Source organism: Anser anser (assembly GCF_964211835.1).
Source record: "Anser anser genome assembly, chromosome: 1".
Classification (NCBI taxonomy): domain Eukaryota; kingdom Metazoa; phylum Chordata; class Aves; order Anseriformes; family Anatidae; genus Anser; species Anser anser.
This window is the reverse complement of record NC_139720.1, coordinates 13,496,713-13,511,431: the sequence shown is the minus strand read 5'-3', so window position 1 is coordinate 13,511,431 and position 14,719 is coordinate 13,496,713. Positions and strand designations below refer to the sequence as shown.

Sequence of the window (14,719 nt, the reverse complement as noted above, 5' to 3'; positions counted from 1 at the left end):
AGATAAAGCCAGTCCCTGTAATGGTTTAGAGCTGTACACCTTTTAAAGGCTGGCAGAACAGCTGTGTATGGGGAGGAAGGGGACCTACACTGCAAAAGCATTGGCTGTCGTTTAGCTTTATTTGTCTTCTCTCACAGAGTAACGACGTGGAAGGAAGTGTAAAACATGAGATAGCAAACGATGAGTTACCTGTAAATGGAAAATCTCTTGATGAGCTCGAACACTTTGTGGAGCCCAAAACAAACATCCACTCTTTAATTTTGGATTTCACCCCAGTGAACTTTGTGGATTCAGTTGGAGCAAAAACATTAAAATCGGTAAGTAGGGCTTTTTTTCTTTTTTTGTCAAAAACAGAAAACGTGTCAGTTAGGTACCTGGTAGGGAACCTGTCATCATAGGATGTAAATGTCAACTCAGATACAATCCAGTATCTCCCACAATCAGTTTTAATTCTGTAGCTCTAAGTTTCAGCTCAATACTGGGGAACGGGGAATGTGCATCTCTCACAGTAACTTGCTTACATCTTCCAGAATCACAGTGTGCATAATGATAATGTGTTTAACTTCAGCTTAACTCTATTGCAGATTATAAAAGAATACAAAGAAGTTTCAGTCCGTGTCTGTATTGCCAGCTGTAGCGGTGAGTTGAGTTTTTTTGTGAATCTGTGGGAGAGATTCTGTTTTATCTCTTGCCCTCTGTTCCTGAGTTTTCTCCTGCCAGTTGCCTCAGTAGTATCAGTGCTTATTTTGCATAACATTGAACTAAAATTCAATTTGAGGAAGAGCAAACCCATATGGATTAGAGCCTTCACTTCAGTGTAAGTGGAGTGCTAATGTAACGAGTTTTCTGAGGACTAGATCCTGCTCCCATCTCTTCCAGCTGGCAAATTGTGAATGGTGCACCTAATATTGTACCTTGAAGTTGTTGTAAAAGCGTAGTAAGAAAAGCCTGCAGTGTTCCAAGTTTCTGATATTTGGAATTGTAGCGTCTTCAGCCAAGAACAGGCCCCTCTGTATGACTGGAAAAGATAATTACTTTTTCGGAGTAGAAGTATAATGTGATTCATCCAGATATTTTAAATGTGTTAAGTAATGACAAGAGAACAACTTGTCGTCATTTTCTTGAGATACTGTTGTCTTCCATCTTTTAGTTTCGTTTATGTACTGATTCCATAATTGTTTTATTTTGTAGGCCCTGTTATGAATGAGCTGACGAGACTGAATTTTTTTGACAACACTGTAACAAGAGAGCTGCTCTTTCACAGTATTCATGATGCTGTCCTTGCTTGCCAAGTGAAAGACAGGTCTGCTTCACAGACTGCCTCAGACCTCTGAGGACTGACATCTAGAAGAATGGAAGTCGGATTTATGCTGATAAAGACTCTTTTCAAATATTTAATTTGCACAGTTTAAAGAGAGCCTAAGGCTATTTGTATCTACGGGTATAGGGTGGGGTTTTCTGTAGGAAGAGTGGACAAGGAATTTGGAAGCCTTCATGCTCTTGAATTTTTTCCTTCAATCAGGGTACAGCCTTCCAATGACATAAGCATGAAATTATGCAAGATGAGAAAATTCCTTGTAGTATGCTACAATCCGAATCTGATAGACAAGGTGACATTCCTATTCCTGTTGAGAAAATGGGCACTTTAACTCACTGCAAGCTGGGATCTTGCAGAAGAAAACTGTTCTGCAATTCCAATGCACTGTACCAGTGTCTTTACAGTTGTTTTTTTTTGTAGATTACTTTTAAAGCCTGATGTCAACATCTGCATACAATAGATTTGTATAAAACTGTAATGATCTGCCAGCTGGATTAATGAATTCACACTGGTGGCATTAGCTGCTCCTGTTTTTAAATCTTGATGGTACAGTTGTTTTTTTAATTATCTAACCTCTCTCAACTATGCTGATCCTTTCGTTGCCTGAATATTTTTACTCGTAAGTGAATTTCATGCTAAAAACCCACTGTTTAATTATTACATCATCAATATGGTACTTCCACTGCCAAAACCTAGTTATACTTTCTAAAAAAATAATACAGCTGGTTTTAAGTTAAAATTAATTTAGCTTCAGGTTTGAGGACAAAACTGGCTTAAGGCAGGAATGAGGTCTGTTAAAATTACCTTAAGAACAGATGCCCTATATGCAGTTTCTGAAGCTGGAATAAAAAGGTAGACAAGGTCTAAAGTCTCAGTGGTCCAAAAAAAAAGTACTTTCCCATTGCCTGAGATGTCTTTCTACCAGCACTGCTGCTTCTGCCTCAGCTTTTAAGTGCTTTATGAAATAGATTTCAGTAGAACTCAAAAATGTGTTTGGGTATTTTTAATGAGTTGGTAGCTTGTTTTTTTCTTTTGGCCTTACAACCTGGCCACTATGGTACTCTTTGACTTCAGCTGTGAGTCGCAAAATACGGAAATATAATTCAGGCAAAATAAATCTTCAGTGCCTGTATTCCCCTAACAACAATCAATATGAATCTGATCAAAGGTAGGAACCTGAAAGCGTTTCTCTCTAAGTTATTTCAGTAGCACAGGGGCAGCGGAGGGGGGTCAAGTAACGTTTCGTTTAGCACCCTCAAAGCAAAGGTCCTGTGCATAAGGAAATTCAGACTACTTCCTCTCTTCTCAGTGCAGAACCTGCTACTTCTATTTTGGTTCAAACTGTTGTGCTTAGGGTTTGCTTCAAGTAAACTGAGTTTTCCAAGAACTGGGGGCAGTGAGGGAAGGTGTTTTCTTTCCTCAGACTCCCCTACCATTAGGAGCTTTCTGCATCAGAAGTTACTGCTTAGCTGGAGTTCAAAGTATGAATTGAATGCATGTTAACACCGTGTGTGTGTTTATTTAAAAAAAAAAACTTTTTGGTACATTTTATAATGTTAACTAGTTTAACAAGCCTTTGTATCTACATACAGTATATTTTTCTACTTTCAGCTTGTTGCGGCTTCAGTTTTTAACTATGTAGTCTCTTCAGTTCACATCAAAATCCTGTCAACTTCTAAAATAAAGTGATTATCATGACTTACAAACTTCTCCACTTTGTCTCAGCAAGACACTGTACGCGGGACAAGCCAACATCCCAGGATGCAATTGCCTGTTGTTAAGGGGTGGGCTAGGAAGAATAGACTAGACTAGACTAGTTCAGCTGGAAGGACCTTCAACAGTGAAGTCCAACTGCCTGACCTCATCAGGGCTAACCGAAAGTTAAAGCATGTTATTCCTCTCTAGGAAGCCCATTCCAGCGTTTGAACACCCTAAAAGCAAAGAAATGTTTTGTGATGTCCAGTCTGAAGCTCCCCTGGTGCAGCTCTGTGCCATTCTCCCCATCCTGTCATCGGTTACTGGGAGCAGAGACCGGCACCTCCCCCTGCACGTCCCCTCCTCAGGAGGCTGCACAGAGCAGTGAGGCCGCCCCTCAGCCTCCTGTTCTGGGTGTCCTCAGCCCCTCCTCACAGGGACCTGCCTTCCTGCCCTTGTACAAGCTTTGCTGCCCTCCTCTAGAGGCTTTTGAGGAGTTTAATGTCCTTTTTATCACATAAAGCCCAGAAGTGCACACAGGATTCAAGGTGAGGTCACACCAACTACATGCAGTGGAAGACTCGCCTCACAGCTGGTGGTGCTGTGGAATGCACCCCGAGATGGTTTGCCCTTTTGGCTGCCAGGGCAGGCTGTAGCTTGTGGTTAACTGATGCTGCTCCCAAGACAAGCACTTACCTCATGGCTGTGTGACACCATATGAGCAAACGTGTGTGCTCGAGCTAGAATAATACTACAGGTTGGTCTCTCGACCAGATTTTTGGCTGCCCTGCTGATGGAAAAGACAATCTTAAGGTCAGTCCAGAGAGTTCTGAGATTTCCTGCATGCTAACCTAGTTCAAAAAAGAGGTGAGGGGAAGAAAAAAATAATACAGTAGAGGGTGTCTTCTTCACGCAGTTTTGGCCTGCATTACTCACCCTTTAGAGCTGAGGAAACGTTCCCCATGTTAGGGTTAAAACCCTGCTTGCGGTCTTCATCTTAGCAGCACTCAAGTGCTGCCCTGAGCCACGTGGAGATGCATCTGCACTCACGTTTGTTCGCTGCTCTTCACCCTCCTGGCGCCACCATAAGACGCTGTCTGCGCCAGGCGCCACCACGACACAATTGACGCTGCATTTCCCCTCCTGGTAGCAGCGGCTGCTTTTCCCGGTGAGCTGCTGGTGGGGGATCAGCCTGTGTGGGGCTGGTACTGTGCAAGCCGCTCCTAATTAGTAGCAGCATTGCTGGTAAGTCATCCAGTAAATTAAAATTTGGTAGCTTTTCACTGTTTTTACTGTGCTTTGCTGCCACCAGCTGAGCCAGTGCTCTCCAGCCTGTCACTGCAAAGTAAACCGAGTTCCCTTCTGCTGAGGGACAGGCTGCTATTTAGACAGCAAGCCATTTAAATCCCACCTTAAGCTTGTCAGTGCTAGGTTAAACAAACCCACATCATTTTCCTCTCCCCTTTGCCTACATTCAGACGCTCACTGCCGAAGCCTCACCACAGCAAACAGCACTGAATAGCCTAGGTCCTGTATGGTGTTGAGAATCCACTTAACGCTGAGAACAATATTCCCTTCTCCCTACTTTTTTGCAAGAGCACTGATGATAATTCAGGATACAGGCTCCAGTTTCTTCCTACGTATTTCACTCACCCTTCTTAAATAAAAGGTACATTTCAAGCATTGCACTTCCAGACATACTCAGCCACTGCTGCTTTCTGAGCCACTTTCCTCTCTGGCTCAAAATGAAAAAAGTCTGTCCTGCCACTATACCTGCACCCTACCTCCACAAAAAAAAAAAAAAAAAAAAGCTCTTACAAAAATAACACATAACCACCGAGATCAATTTTTAAATCAGATATGCACAAAACCACCAGACTGTCTAAAATTATTTATGAAGATACTGACACTTTGGCCAGAAACCTAAAAAAAACAAAATCAATGTACTGCATAGTCTCTTTCCCTACTACACACACTTCTTTCCAGAATAAAAAAATAAAAAAGAGAATTAAAGATTATCTTGAAATTAAGCCTGATAAAACTTCTTTCACTGTCAAGATAAAACTATACCAAAAAGCTTTACATTCCCAGGTGTTTCTTCAAGTTCTTTTTTTTCTAACTCACTTTTCATAGCTTAATGCAATGCCTGAAAAAGGTGAAATGGAAGTATGTTGCTTTGACCAAGTGACCAAGCTGTGCAGCTCTGGAAGAACATGCCAGATAAATAAATACCAACCTTTTAATCTTATCTGCGGCCACCAACTGCAAGCTATTGCCCAGCTACTGAAGCATCAGGACCCTATCAGGGTGACCCTGGGTGTAGTAGCATCCTAGATAAGTAATACGACATATCAAAGTACTCCCTAGTAGATTTAGACTGATGTCAAACTTGAAGTCTTTTTTTTTTTTAGAGCAGGAATGAGAGAAAACAATCTTCATTTCCTTACTGCTCTGAAATTGCACTCACTTCTTCCTTCCTCTTGATGCAACACTTACTATTGCGTAAGAAACAGAAGAATCTCTGAAAAAGGGATGAAGAAAACTTTTTTTTTTCCCCCTGTAGCGTGGTTATGGTAGTACCAGAGTTCACCCACGGAGAGAAAACGGAGCCCTTCACGTCTTCCCTACGCTTGGCAGTGACTGACCACTAAGCACCTGAGCTGAGCTATTTGTGCTTTCTCCTTAGCTCAACATTTGCACTTTCTTTTGTCCTTTTCTTGGGACACACCTACACCTTGCTGCTTAGCATCAAGCATTTCTGAGCACACCCAGACACACTGCAGTCACTTTGGGATCTTTCAGCGCTTCCTCAGCTTAGACTCTTAAGTTTTGGGGTGTAAACGGTGACTGGGCATCTGAACTCAAGATTTCTAACACTGCTCAGGTATCCACTTAAAAATACATTGCTGGTTTAGGCTGTGTTGTTGGACTTTTCTACAGCAGCAATACTCCACTAAGTGTAGAACACATTCATAAGGAAATCCCACCTGTTGTTTGCAACATTTCATTTATTTCTTGCTTCCGGGAACAAGATACGAATGACCACATGTGGATTTTGGTTTTACAGGAAGTTAAACTACAGAAAGATGAAAATCTTTCCAAGGTATTAGTTATAGGTCATGTAGCGGGGAGTAGCACTGAACTTCGCGTAGGATTTAATGACTTTGTTCACTGCTTCTAAGAAGTCTTTCTCAGTTGCAATTTTTCGACGTGCTCTGATCGCAAACATGCCTGCCTCTGTGCAGACGCTGCGAATCTCAGCTCCTTTAAAAGAAAGGGACACATGAATTCAACACTGACCACCAGTGGAAAGGAAGCATATGGAAAATATTTTTTAAAAATTTCAACTCACCTGTGCTATTAGGACACAGTCGAGCCAACAGCTCAAATCTTATGTCCCTTTCAACACTCATCGAACGAGCGTGTATCTTGAATATGTGAGTTCGCCCCTGAAAAAGAGCGGATAGAAGTGTTCATGCTGCAAAAAAGGTGATGACTTGACTTGCTCTCAACATGTAGCTGTCCTCTTCTACAGCAAGGACAGATGGAAAATGATAGGTAGGTAGGAAATAAGAGTTTTATTTCTTATCTGTGGACTAGAATACTTAAGCAACGGAAAACTACCTCTCCATGAAACTGAATTAAGAAAGTAACTGAAAGAGCTTTAATGGTAGAAGTACCTCAAATGAGCTAAATAAAACACATTCCAACTAAAGAACTAAATCATGGAACCAGTTAAAGGATTCTCTATCTATTCAGTCAGAAATATACAGTAAATACAGCTACAGCTTCCCTGCCAGGGATGGAATTTGTGCAGTGGGGGAAAACCTTCTTTTGCACATCTTTAATCTCCCAGATTTCTATGTCGTTTCATGTAAGAGTGCTGCTTTTGTTAACTCTTGTAAACTGATTCCAGTCAGTAATGCCCTACCTGAAGAAACACTCAAGTATTAGAACAGATTTGACAGCAAAAGAAAGCATTCTGACCTCAAGATCAGGCAAGCTAAACTCTATCTTCCTATCCAACCTCCCAGGCCTCATCAGTGCTGGATCCAGAGTATCAGGTCTGTTCGTAGCCATCAGCACTTTGATGTTGCCTCGTGGGTCAAAACCATCCAACTGGTTGATCAGCTCCAGCATGGTGCGCTGCACTTCGTTGTCACCCCCAGCCCCATCATCAAAACGAGCACCTGGAGGGAGAGAACAGGAGAAAAAACACAAAATAAGAGAGGGACCTTCAGAGCGGGCAGACATCAAAGCTGCTGTATATAAGACAACAGGAAAAATACATCTAAATTACATACAAATATTTGTGATGAGTTCATAAAAAGGTGTGAGGGGATTAGTTGAAAATGACACATTTCAATAAAAAAGTGATTGGTGCTATCTGTCAGTTATAATAAACGTTGTATCTTCATCCTTGATATTAAAGGGCCTATATCCTTGCCTAATAACTGACCAAACTGCTGAAATGTATAAAAGCATTTTGGTGTTTTTTTTTTCTGTTTCTTTTTTTATTATTATTTACATCCTCTCAACCAAAATCCTCCCCACTTGTCTGTGTAAAAATTGTTCTACTTTCAAAGGACTGAAGTACTTCCTTTGGGAGGAAAAAAAAATACAACAATTTTTAGACAGTGATAAAGATTTAGTATGTAGCCTAGAATCTGAAGGTGGTTTAAGTTAACGGTACTTTTCCAAATACAATCGAGAAGTTTTTACTAAAGTTTAAATAACCTGGGTGTTACAAACATGCAGAAATGACTTCCCATCTGGGCTAAATATGTTCAGGCTATGTAAACCACCTCTTGATAGCTTCCCAGACACAGTATGTGCTGGTAGTATTTAGGTATTTACAAGCAAGCTTCTTGAAATGCAGCAACAAGGATACAGAATTACAACACAAAAAGCAAATCTGAAAGTTCTCACATGAGAGTAGAGCTATCTACTACAAACATACCTCCAATGGCATCAATTTCATCAAAGAATATGAGACAAGCCTTTTTAGTTCTGGCCATTTCAAAGAGTTCACGAACCATTCGAGCTCCCTGAAAGGAAAAAAAAAACACACACACACACCTCAAAGTTTTATTATGGATTCAAGGCACATTAAAGGAAAACCATCATACTTTTCATGCCTCCAGACAATTCTAAGTTTCCAATGATAAGACTCTTTTTATTTGTACAAATATATGTATAACCAGAAATTCATAAATCTTAAAGCAATTTATAAAGGAGAGAAGAGACAGATTACTACTCTTAAATTCAGAAGTAGTCCAGATGAAGTCATTTACCTCAGGGCCAACTGAAAAGTAAGCGACACAGTTGGGACCAAAATCCTCATTCTAGAGTCCCCCAAACCACAGATTAAACTCTGCACTGCAAAATCCATTTCATTGGTGACAGTATAGCTCAGGTGTTATAACTGATTGCCTGACACTTCTTCTACCCGCTTCTGCCTCCAGCACGCTAGCTCATCCATCCATCCTATCTACCAGGGTGCCCGGTCCCCACAGCCGCAGCTCTGCAATTCACTCCACACCCCATTAAGCATTTGCTCTTACCTCTCCCACGTACTTCTGCACCAACTCAGATCCAATTACTCTGATGAAGCAGGCATCAGTCCTGTTAGCAACAGCACGAGCACAAAGTGTTTTGCCCGTACCAGGTGGCCCAAACAAAAGCACTCCTTTGGGAGGCTCAATTCCAAGGTTCACAAATCTTTCAGGCTGTAACGGTGGGAAACAGAGGGCATCAAAGATTATGTGCCAAGTAAGAAAATCATTAATGACGAGCAATACAAACGAAACCAGACTGGATTTCATTTGTTAAAACTTGACCTCTTTTCATTTAGTTATTTACATTCAGCTACATTACCTTTTTTTTCGTTTTTTTTCAAATGCTGACAGATGACCAAAATAGTTTTAAAATAATAGAAGTTTAAATCTGGAGGTAACTTACATGAAGCAGAGGGGTTTCAACCACCTCTCTGAGCTTTTCAATCTGCTCTTTACAACCACCGACATCACTGTAAGTGACATCTGGTTTTTCTTCCACCTGCATAACAAAAAGGTAAATGAGAAGTTAACAGCCTGATGCTGCATAACTCCAGGCTTTCAACAGCCCAGAACAAAATCCAAAGAAACTAAAATTACAAGATAGAACAAAATCATAATAAGTTAAGGCAGTTCTCACTTGCATCATGGTGACTGTGGGATCAATCTTTGGAGGCAAAGGGATGTGGATTTGATACTTGTTTCTGTCCACCCTGGTGAGAAGAAATGAAGAATATTTATTTTAACAAGAGTTAATTAAACTGCTATGTAGAAATAACTCTGTAAAGATGAAGCTGTATTTTCAAACTATTCTGTTCTCTGGCATCAAGATAACCCAGCCCTCAAAGCTAATAGTCAGATGGGCTAGAAACTGGAATTTCTTCTGCAGAGAAGTTTAAGGTTTCCAAAAATATTAATTCCAAAATATTTTAAAAACTAAACTTCCAAATCTCCTGGAAAGCAAACTGGTAAAATATTGATTCTACAGATAACTGGCTTCACCTCTTCAGCAAACATTTCCTGTAGCTGCTCTGCGTGTGTTTGTGGAGACAGTCAAAGAGAAAGCACACTGCTCGGGCTCCCTGAAAGCTGGGACTATCGGGGCCTACAGTGAAAGGTTTCAGTCTAAAGTGCACTGAACTTGTCTTCAGCAGAATGAGATCAAAAACATTTCTAGCAGAGCAGGCAGATAAGTTATTGTCTTCCAGCAGAAAGACATTGTTGTTATGATTTCAACTGCTGTGAAAATATTAAGTTATGGTTGTTGATGTCAACCGAACGGATCAGATGAGAAAGCTTCAGTCTTCAGTAAAACTCTAAGAACACAAAGATTTTGCTTACCCAACTCTCATGCCTTCTTCTATGTCAGTAGGTGCCACCTGGTCACTGAGATCCACCACAAATTTGGCAAACTGCTTGACATTGATAATGTACTTGGGATCCTCGGAGTCTGCATTGATGATCTTTGTACACCTAATATGGAACATACAATTAACGCCCTCGGGTAAACAATTAACTGCCCTGCTATTTCTGTAAGTACCAGGACACAGAGTGATTGTATTCTCCAAACACATTGAAAGAGCTATTGGACTTGTGATTCTACTATTATAGCATCATGCAATAATTATAGGAGTAAGTACAAGTGTGAAATATGTAGTACACCATTACACCATCAAGCATAACGCATGTGCTGTTTGATGTGATTGTTAGAAGTAGTCTCAATATGCACAGAATGTGAACCTTCTTTTAAAAAAAAAAGTCTACATAAGTTACAAATCACATTTTTAACATTATGCAGCTCCACTCCAAAAATGAAGAAAGAGTGCACCCACCTGGCGACCTGTAATGGCTGCTCACTTTGGAGAGTTTGCTTATCTGCAGCCAGATCCCAAAGGGCAGGAGGAGCCAGGCCGGTGTCAGATTCCTTAATTCCTAGGTAAAACACAGACAGGCTGAGGAGGAAGAAGCTAACTGGTATGTCAGCAACCTTTCACCTACTGAGAACCCTACACGTAAGTCTGCTGGAAGCTTTTTAAGATCTCTAAATAAACACACACACACCTCTAGTGAAAAACACATGCAAATCTCTTTAACGAGCTCCCTAAAGAAACTAGGACTATTGTGACAGTGCCAGCTGAATACACGAACGCCAGTCTATCCATTCTCTAATACAATTTTGCAGTATGAATAAAAACACACAACCTTGAGAGAGATAACATAAGCATATTTCAAAAAGTTTCAGAAAAGGAGTGAAACCCTGCAAGTGTTTGCACTGAGGAAAAGCTTTAGTGCAAGATATCAGAAGCTAAGGGATTCATACAGATGGAAGACCTTGTAAATCTTCTGAAACATGGATACAAAAATACCATCTCCATCATATATTTGAAAAAAATAAAACTACAAAAATCAAGGATTTTTTTTATTAGACCTGCCTAATCAAAAATGAGACCACCACCTACAAAGTAAAAATCCCACATTACCAAATAAAGAAATGCATCCTTTAGGGAAAAATAACATTAATAAAATCAACACAGAAGTTGTTTAAAATCAACTTCTTAAAACACTGATTTCGGTATATGTGTCCCTTCTACTGCAAATTATGTTAAGAAGGAAAGATACCTGTGAGCTCATTGATTTTCTTAAGTAGTTGTTGGATATCATCTTCTACTTGCTTGATCTGCCTTGAGTACGTGCTCTGGCCCTGGAAAAGAAATATCAGGTTGATTTTGTAACTCAGATAATTCTTTATCTAGGAAAAAGTGCCAATAGCTGCTGAGAATCAAGATGTTCAAAAGACCGTCTTGGTATAATAAAAAACTATTGATCACAAGCAAAAAAGACTGTATTAAGTTCCAGTAATAATAATAATTCCACCCACCAAAAATAGAGTGCAGTTTCACAGTTCTGAGCAATGTGCAAGCAGAAATTTTTCCTATCTGTCAGATTCAAGGATTTGTTTTTCCTTTTAAACCTGTTCAGCCTTATTTTTTAACCGCTCTTTTCTTAAGCTTTAAAAAGGACTTTGTAAAGATTATATACAGAAGTAGTTCTGCATGCAGTAGCTGAATAGCACCAAATGAAAAATCATTTGTATGAGTGCTTTTATTACCTTATCCGACCTCTCTATCCCCCACAGAATACAGCAGAAAGATCAACTGGCAAACGAGAAGCCAGATTCTCACTGGTGATAAAATGCTTTACTATCTTGCCTGACCTAACGCCAGCAGATCTGCATTTCCTTTACAAGATCTCCCTCGTATCAATCTGGCAACAAAAAAGATGCCACAGTGTGCTCAACCCCCATTTCAGAGTCCTTCCACAGTTGCAGAGTCAGTGTCAGTGAAATTCAGACTTCTGGCAAACATATTCAACTCTAGACATACACTATGCTGAAAGTTTCTTTTTTCTGAAGGGTCCTTAAACAGACCCACTGCACTTTCTGGCAGTGAGGGGAAGTTTGCATTTTAAGCCTCATTGTCCATGGAACACACCTCCCAGGATTATACTGTCCCTGATAAGTTCTGTGTACCCTTCACCAAGATTTTTCTAACTGCATACAAGTAAATTGGATGGAGTCTTAAAGATAGTTCTTTATTTTAGGAAAATTGGCTACTTGGTGAAAAAGCCCTACTAAACCCTAGCTATTAGAGCCCCATGACAATCAGCTACAAGACACACAGCAAAAATTTAAAAATACTTCATTAGCTCCAAGATAACTAGATTATTTTTAGGGTTGTGAGTTGGGTCTGGGGCTTTCTTGTTAGAAGGGAAAAGGGAGAAAAGATTTTGGCAGGAGAGAAAGGCAATAGGAGAAGCAGATCTGCTGACTATTCACTAAATACATATCCCTCCACTTGTGCATTCAATTCGTAACTGGACTTTCTTTTTTTTTTTTTTCTTTAACACTCTTGCAAATGTTATGTTACTTACATAGGTTTTCAGCAAGGCAATATCTCCTTCATCCAGTGCTGAAACAAGACAGGAAAGACTTAGATTCCAGTTTTAAAAACAAAAACAGCAGCATCAATCCTGCTTCTATAAGATGAAAATACACCTTTTTAAGTATGTTTACCTTCTTGTTATGTACAAATCCCTCAAAAGTGATCGAGTTGTTTTAATTTATTGAAAAAGATATAAAGTGTACCATCCAGAGCTCACATAAGTAAACTACTTAAACTCTTGACTTGCTCAGAGTAGCTTGTTATCAATGACTGTACAGAAAAGGAACAGAAGAAATCAAAACTTCACCTTTTTAACCTTTTGGTTCTTCATGTTTAAGAACACATCAATTAAAATCCAAATAACTTTTGCATAACCACTTTAATCACCACCATCTAGCAGTGCTGTCTCTCTCAAGTTGTGCAGCATGAGCAAAGAACAACAACCATATCTAAGCTCATCTCAATAACAAAAAGCTCCTGTGAACTACTAAAGCAGCCAGGAATCAATAACCACCATAAAGCTGATTTTAAATGGTATAAAATGTAAACATGAGAATGGTCGCACTGGACAAGATAAACAGTTTGGTCCTATATATATCGCTTCTCCAACAAGAAGGTCTATGATCATAGCAAATACTTAGTGACCTCCCACTCCTGGGTCTTACATTGTTAGTAAAAGTCCTTAAAAGATTTTCTTTACACGAGCATTTCCTAACAACTCTTTGAACCCCTGTGAACTTTCAGCAACTTTTGGCAGAAAATGAAGGAAGGAATCCCCTGGTTTAACTCACATTGTGCATCCTTTTACCTGACTTACACTTGGAATCTAAACATTTTACTTGGGCCTCTGAATTCGTGCATCGGATCAAGCACCATCAGCTTTTAAACGCCTAAGCTTTCACACTGAGTCCTGTCCCACAGGACTGTCCCAGTGAACTCCCTCCACGAAGAAAAACGTAACGATTACTGTTGGTGCCTACTTACTTCCACATCACTTGTAATTTAACAGACCTGTACCATTCCCTCTCCTGTTTCACCAAAGCTCTACCTTTTCAGACCAAATCCTAGTCTTCACCTTAAGCACCCTAGCATTTTGTTGTTCTCTCTCCTCTAATTCCCCTGTAGCCTTTTAATGACAGAGGGAGCCAAAGAAAGACACACAGCATGAAAGATCTGGGCACACAGCATTTCGAGAAGACATTTTTTGTGCCAATCCGTATTTCTCCCCCGATTATTTGCACTACCCCATTGACTTTTTGGTATCTACTAAATGCTACCCTGCTATAATTCAAAAATCATTCTCGAGGGGGAGCAGTTCAAAGTCCATCATTGATGCCATATAGGCATGCTTTTTCCTCCAGATGTTATTACTTCACAATTTACAACATGAACAGACCAGGTGAAATCCACCCGCTGTGAGGAACAACTGGTGGCTTTCAGGCTGTGTCAGTGTCACCAGAGAGAACTGCTGCCCTGCTTTTACTGAAGTACTTACTGAAGGGATGGGATCACAGGGAATTTGGGAGCGAGCTGTGGAGGATTCCACTCACGAAAAAAAGAAAAATAATATCATGCTTTCTCATGCCGATCTTTTAATTACGCCACGTAGTAGCGAATCAGGCTTTCCAAGACCCTCTCCTCACAGAACCAGGCCGCACAGCGCAGATCTAACGCGTTTTTCCACGATTTTAACCCATTTTTCCCCCCTTTCAGCCGCTCCCCACCGGGGCCCGGCCCCTCGGTGCGCCCTGAGGGAGCTGGGCGAGGGGCCCGGCGGCCTCTCCCCCGGCCGGCGGCGGCCCCTCACCGCGGATGGGCTTATCCTCCTTCTCCTCCTCCTTCGTTTTCCGCTGGTCGGCGCCCAGGTAGTCCGGCATCGCGAATTTCCTCCTTTCCCTTCCTCCTTTCACCCTGCGGAAGGCCCGGCGCTGCTGTGTAACGCTTCCGGGGCTCTGCTGCTGCCTCCTCCTCCTCTTCCTCCTCCTCCTTCTCCTGCCCCTCAGTCGGGCTGCTCCCTTCCCTCCCTTCCCTCCCCCTGTGTTTCTGAGGAGAACGGTCCCCCCGTAACCCCCCGGTGTGATGGTTTTAGGGGGTGCCCCCCCCCCCCCCGTGTGATGGTTTAGGGGTGTGATGGGACATGGAGGCCCTGGAGCGTGCCCAGAGCAGGGCTACGGAGCTGGTGAAGGGCCTGGAGCACAAGTCCTGTGAGG

At 41.2% G+C, this 14,719-nt stretch overlaps 2 protein-coding genes across 2 annotated transcripts in view; one reads left to right on the top strand and one right to left on the bottom strand.

Moving 5' to 3' along the window:
• SLC26A5 (solute carrier family 26 member 5) overlaps positions 1-3,024 on the top strand; it is a 34,559-nt gene extending 31,535 nt beyond the window's left edge. The window contains exons 18-20 of the mRNA XM_083821366.1: positions 138-317; positions 585-639; positions 1,192-3,024. Coding sequence (XP_083677492.1) covers positions 138-317; positions 585-639; positions 1,192-1,334 — 378 coding nt within the window. The 3' untranslated portion in view covers positions 1,335-3,024. The remainder of the gene's footprint in view (positions 1-137; positions 318-584; positions 640-1,191) is intronic.
• A 2,977-nt stretch (positions 3,025-6,001) lies between these two features.
• PSMC2 (proteasome 26S subunit, ATPase 2) lies at positions 6,002-14,503 on the bottom strand. Its single transcript, XM_083821371.1, has 12 exons — positions 14,317-14,503; positions 12,499-12,536; positions 11,188-11,269; positions 10,401-10,500; positions 9,910-10,041; positions 9,209-9,281; positions 8,975-9,070; positions 8,578-8,742; positions 7,974-8,061; positions 7,001-7,203; positions 6,366-6,462; positions 6,002-6,277 (listed from the first exon to the last, which is right to left on the bottom strand). Exons 1-12 carry the CDS (start codon positions 14,384-14,386, stop codon positions 6,120-6,122), a joined length of 1,302 nt encoding a protein of 433 aa, XP_083677497.1. The 5' UTR covers positions 14,387-14,503; the 3' UTR covers positions 6,002-6,119.
• Positions 14,504-14,719: the final 216 nt, after the last annotated feature.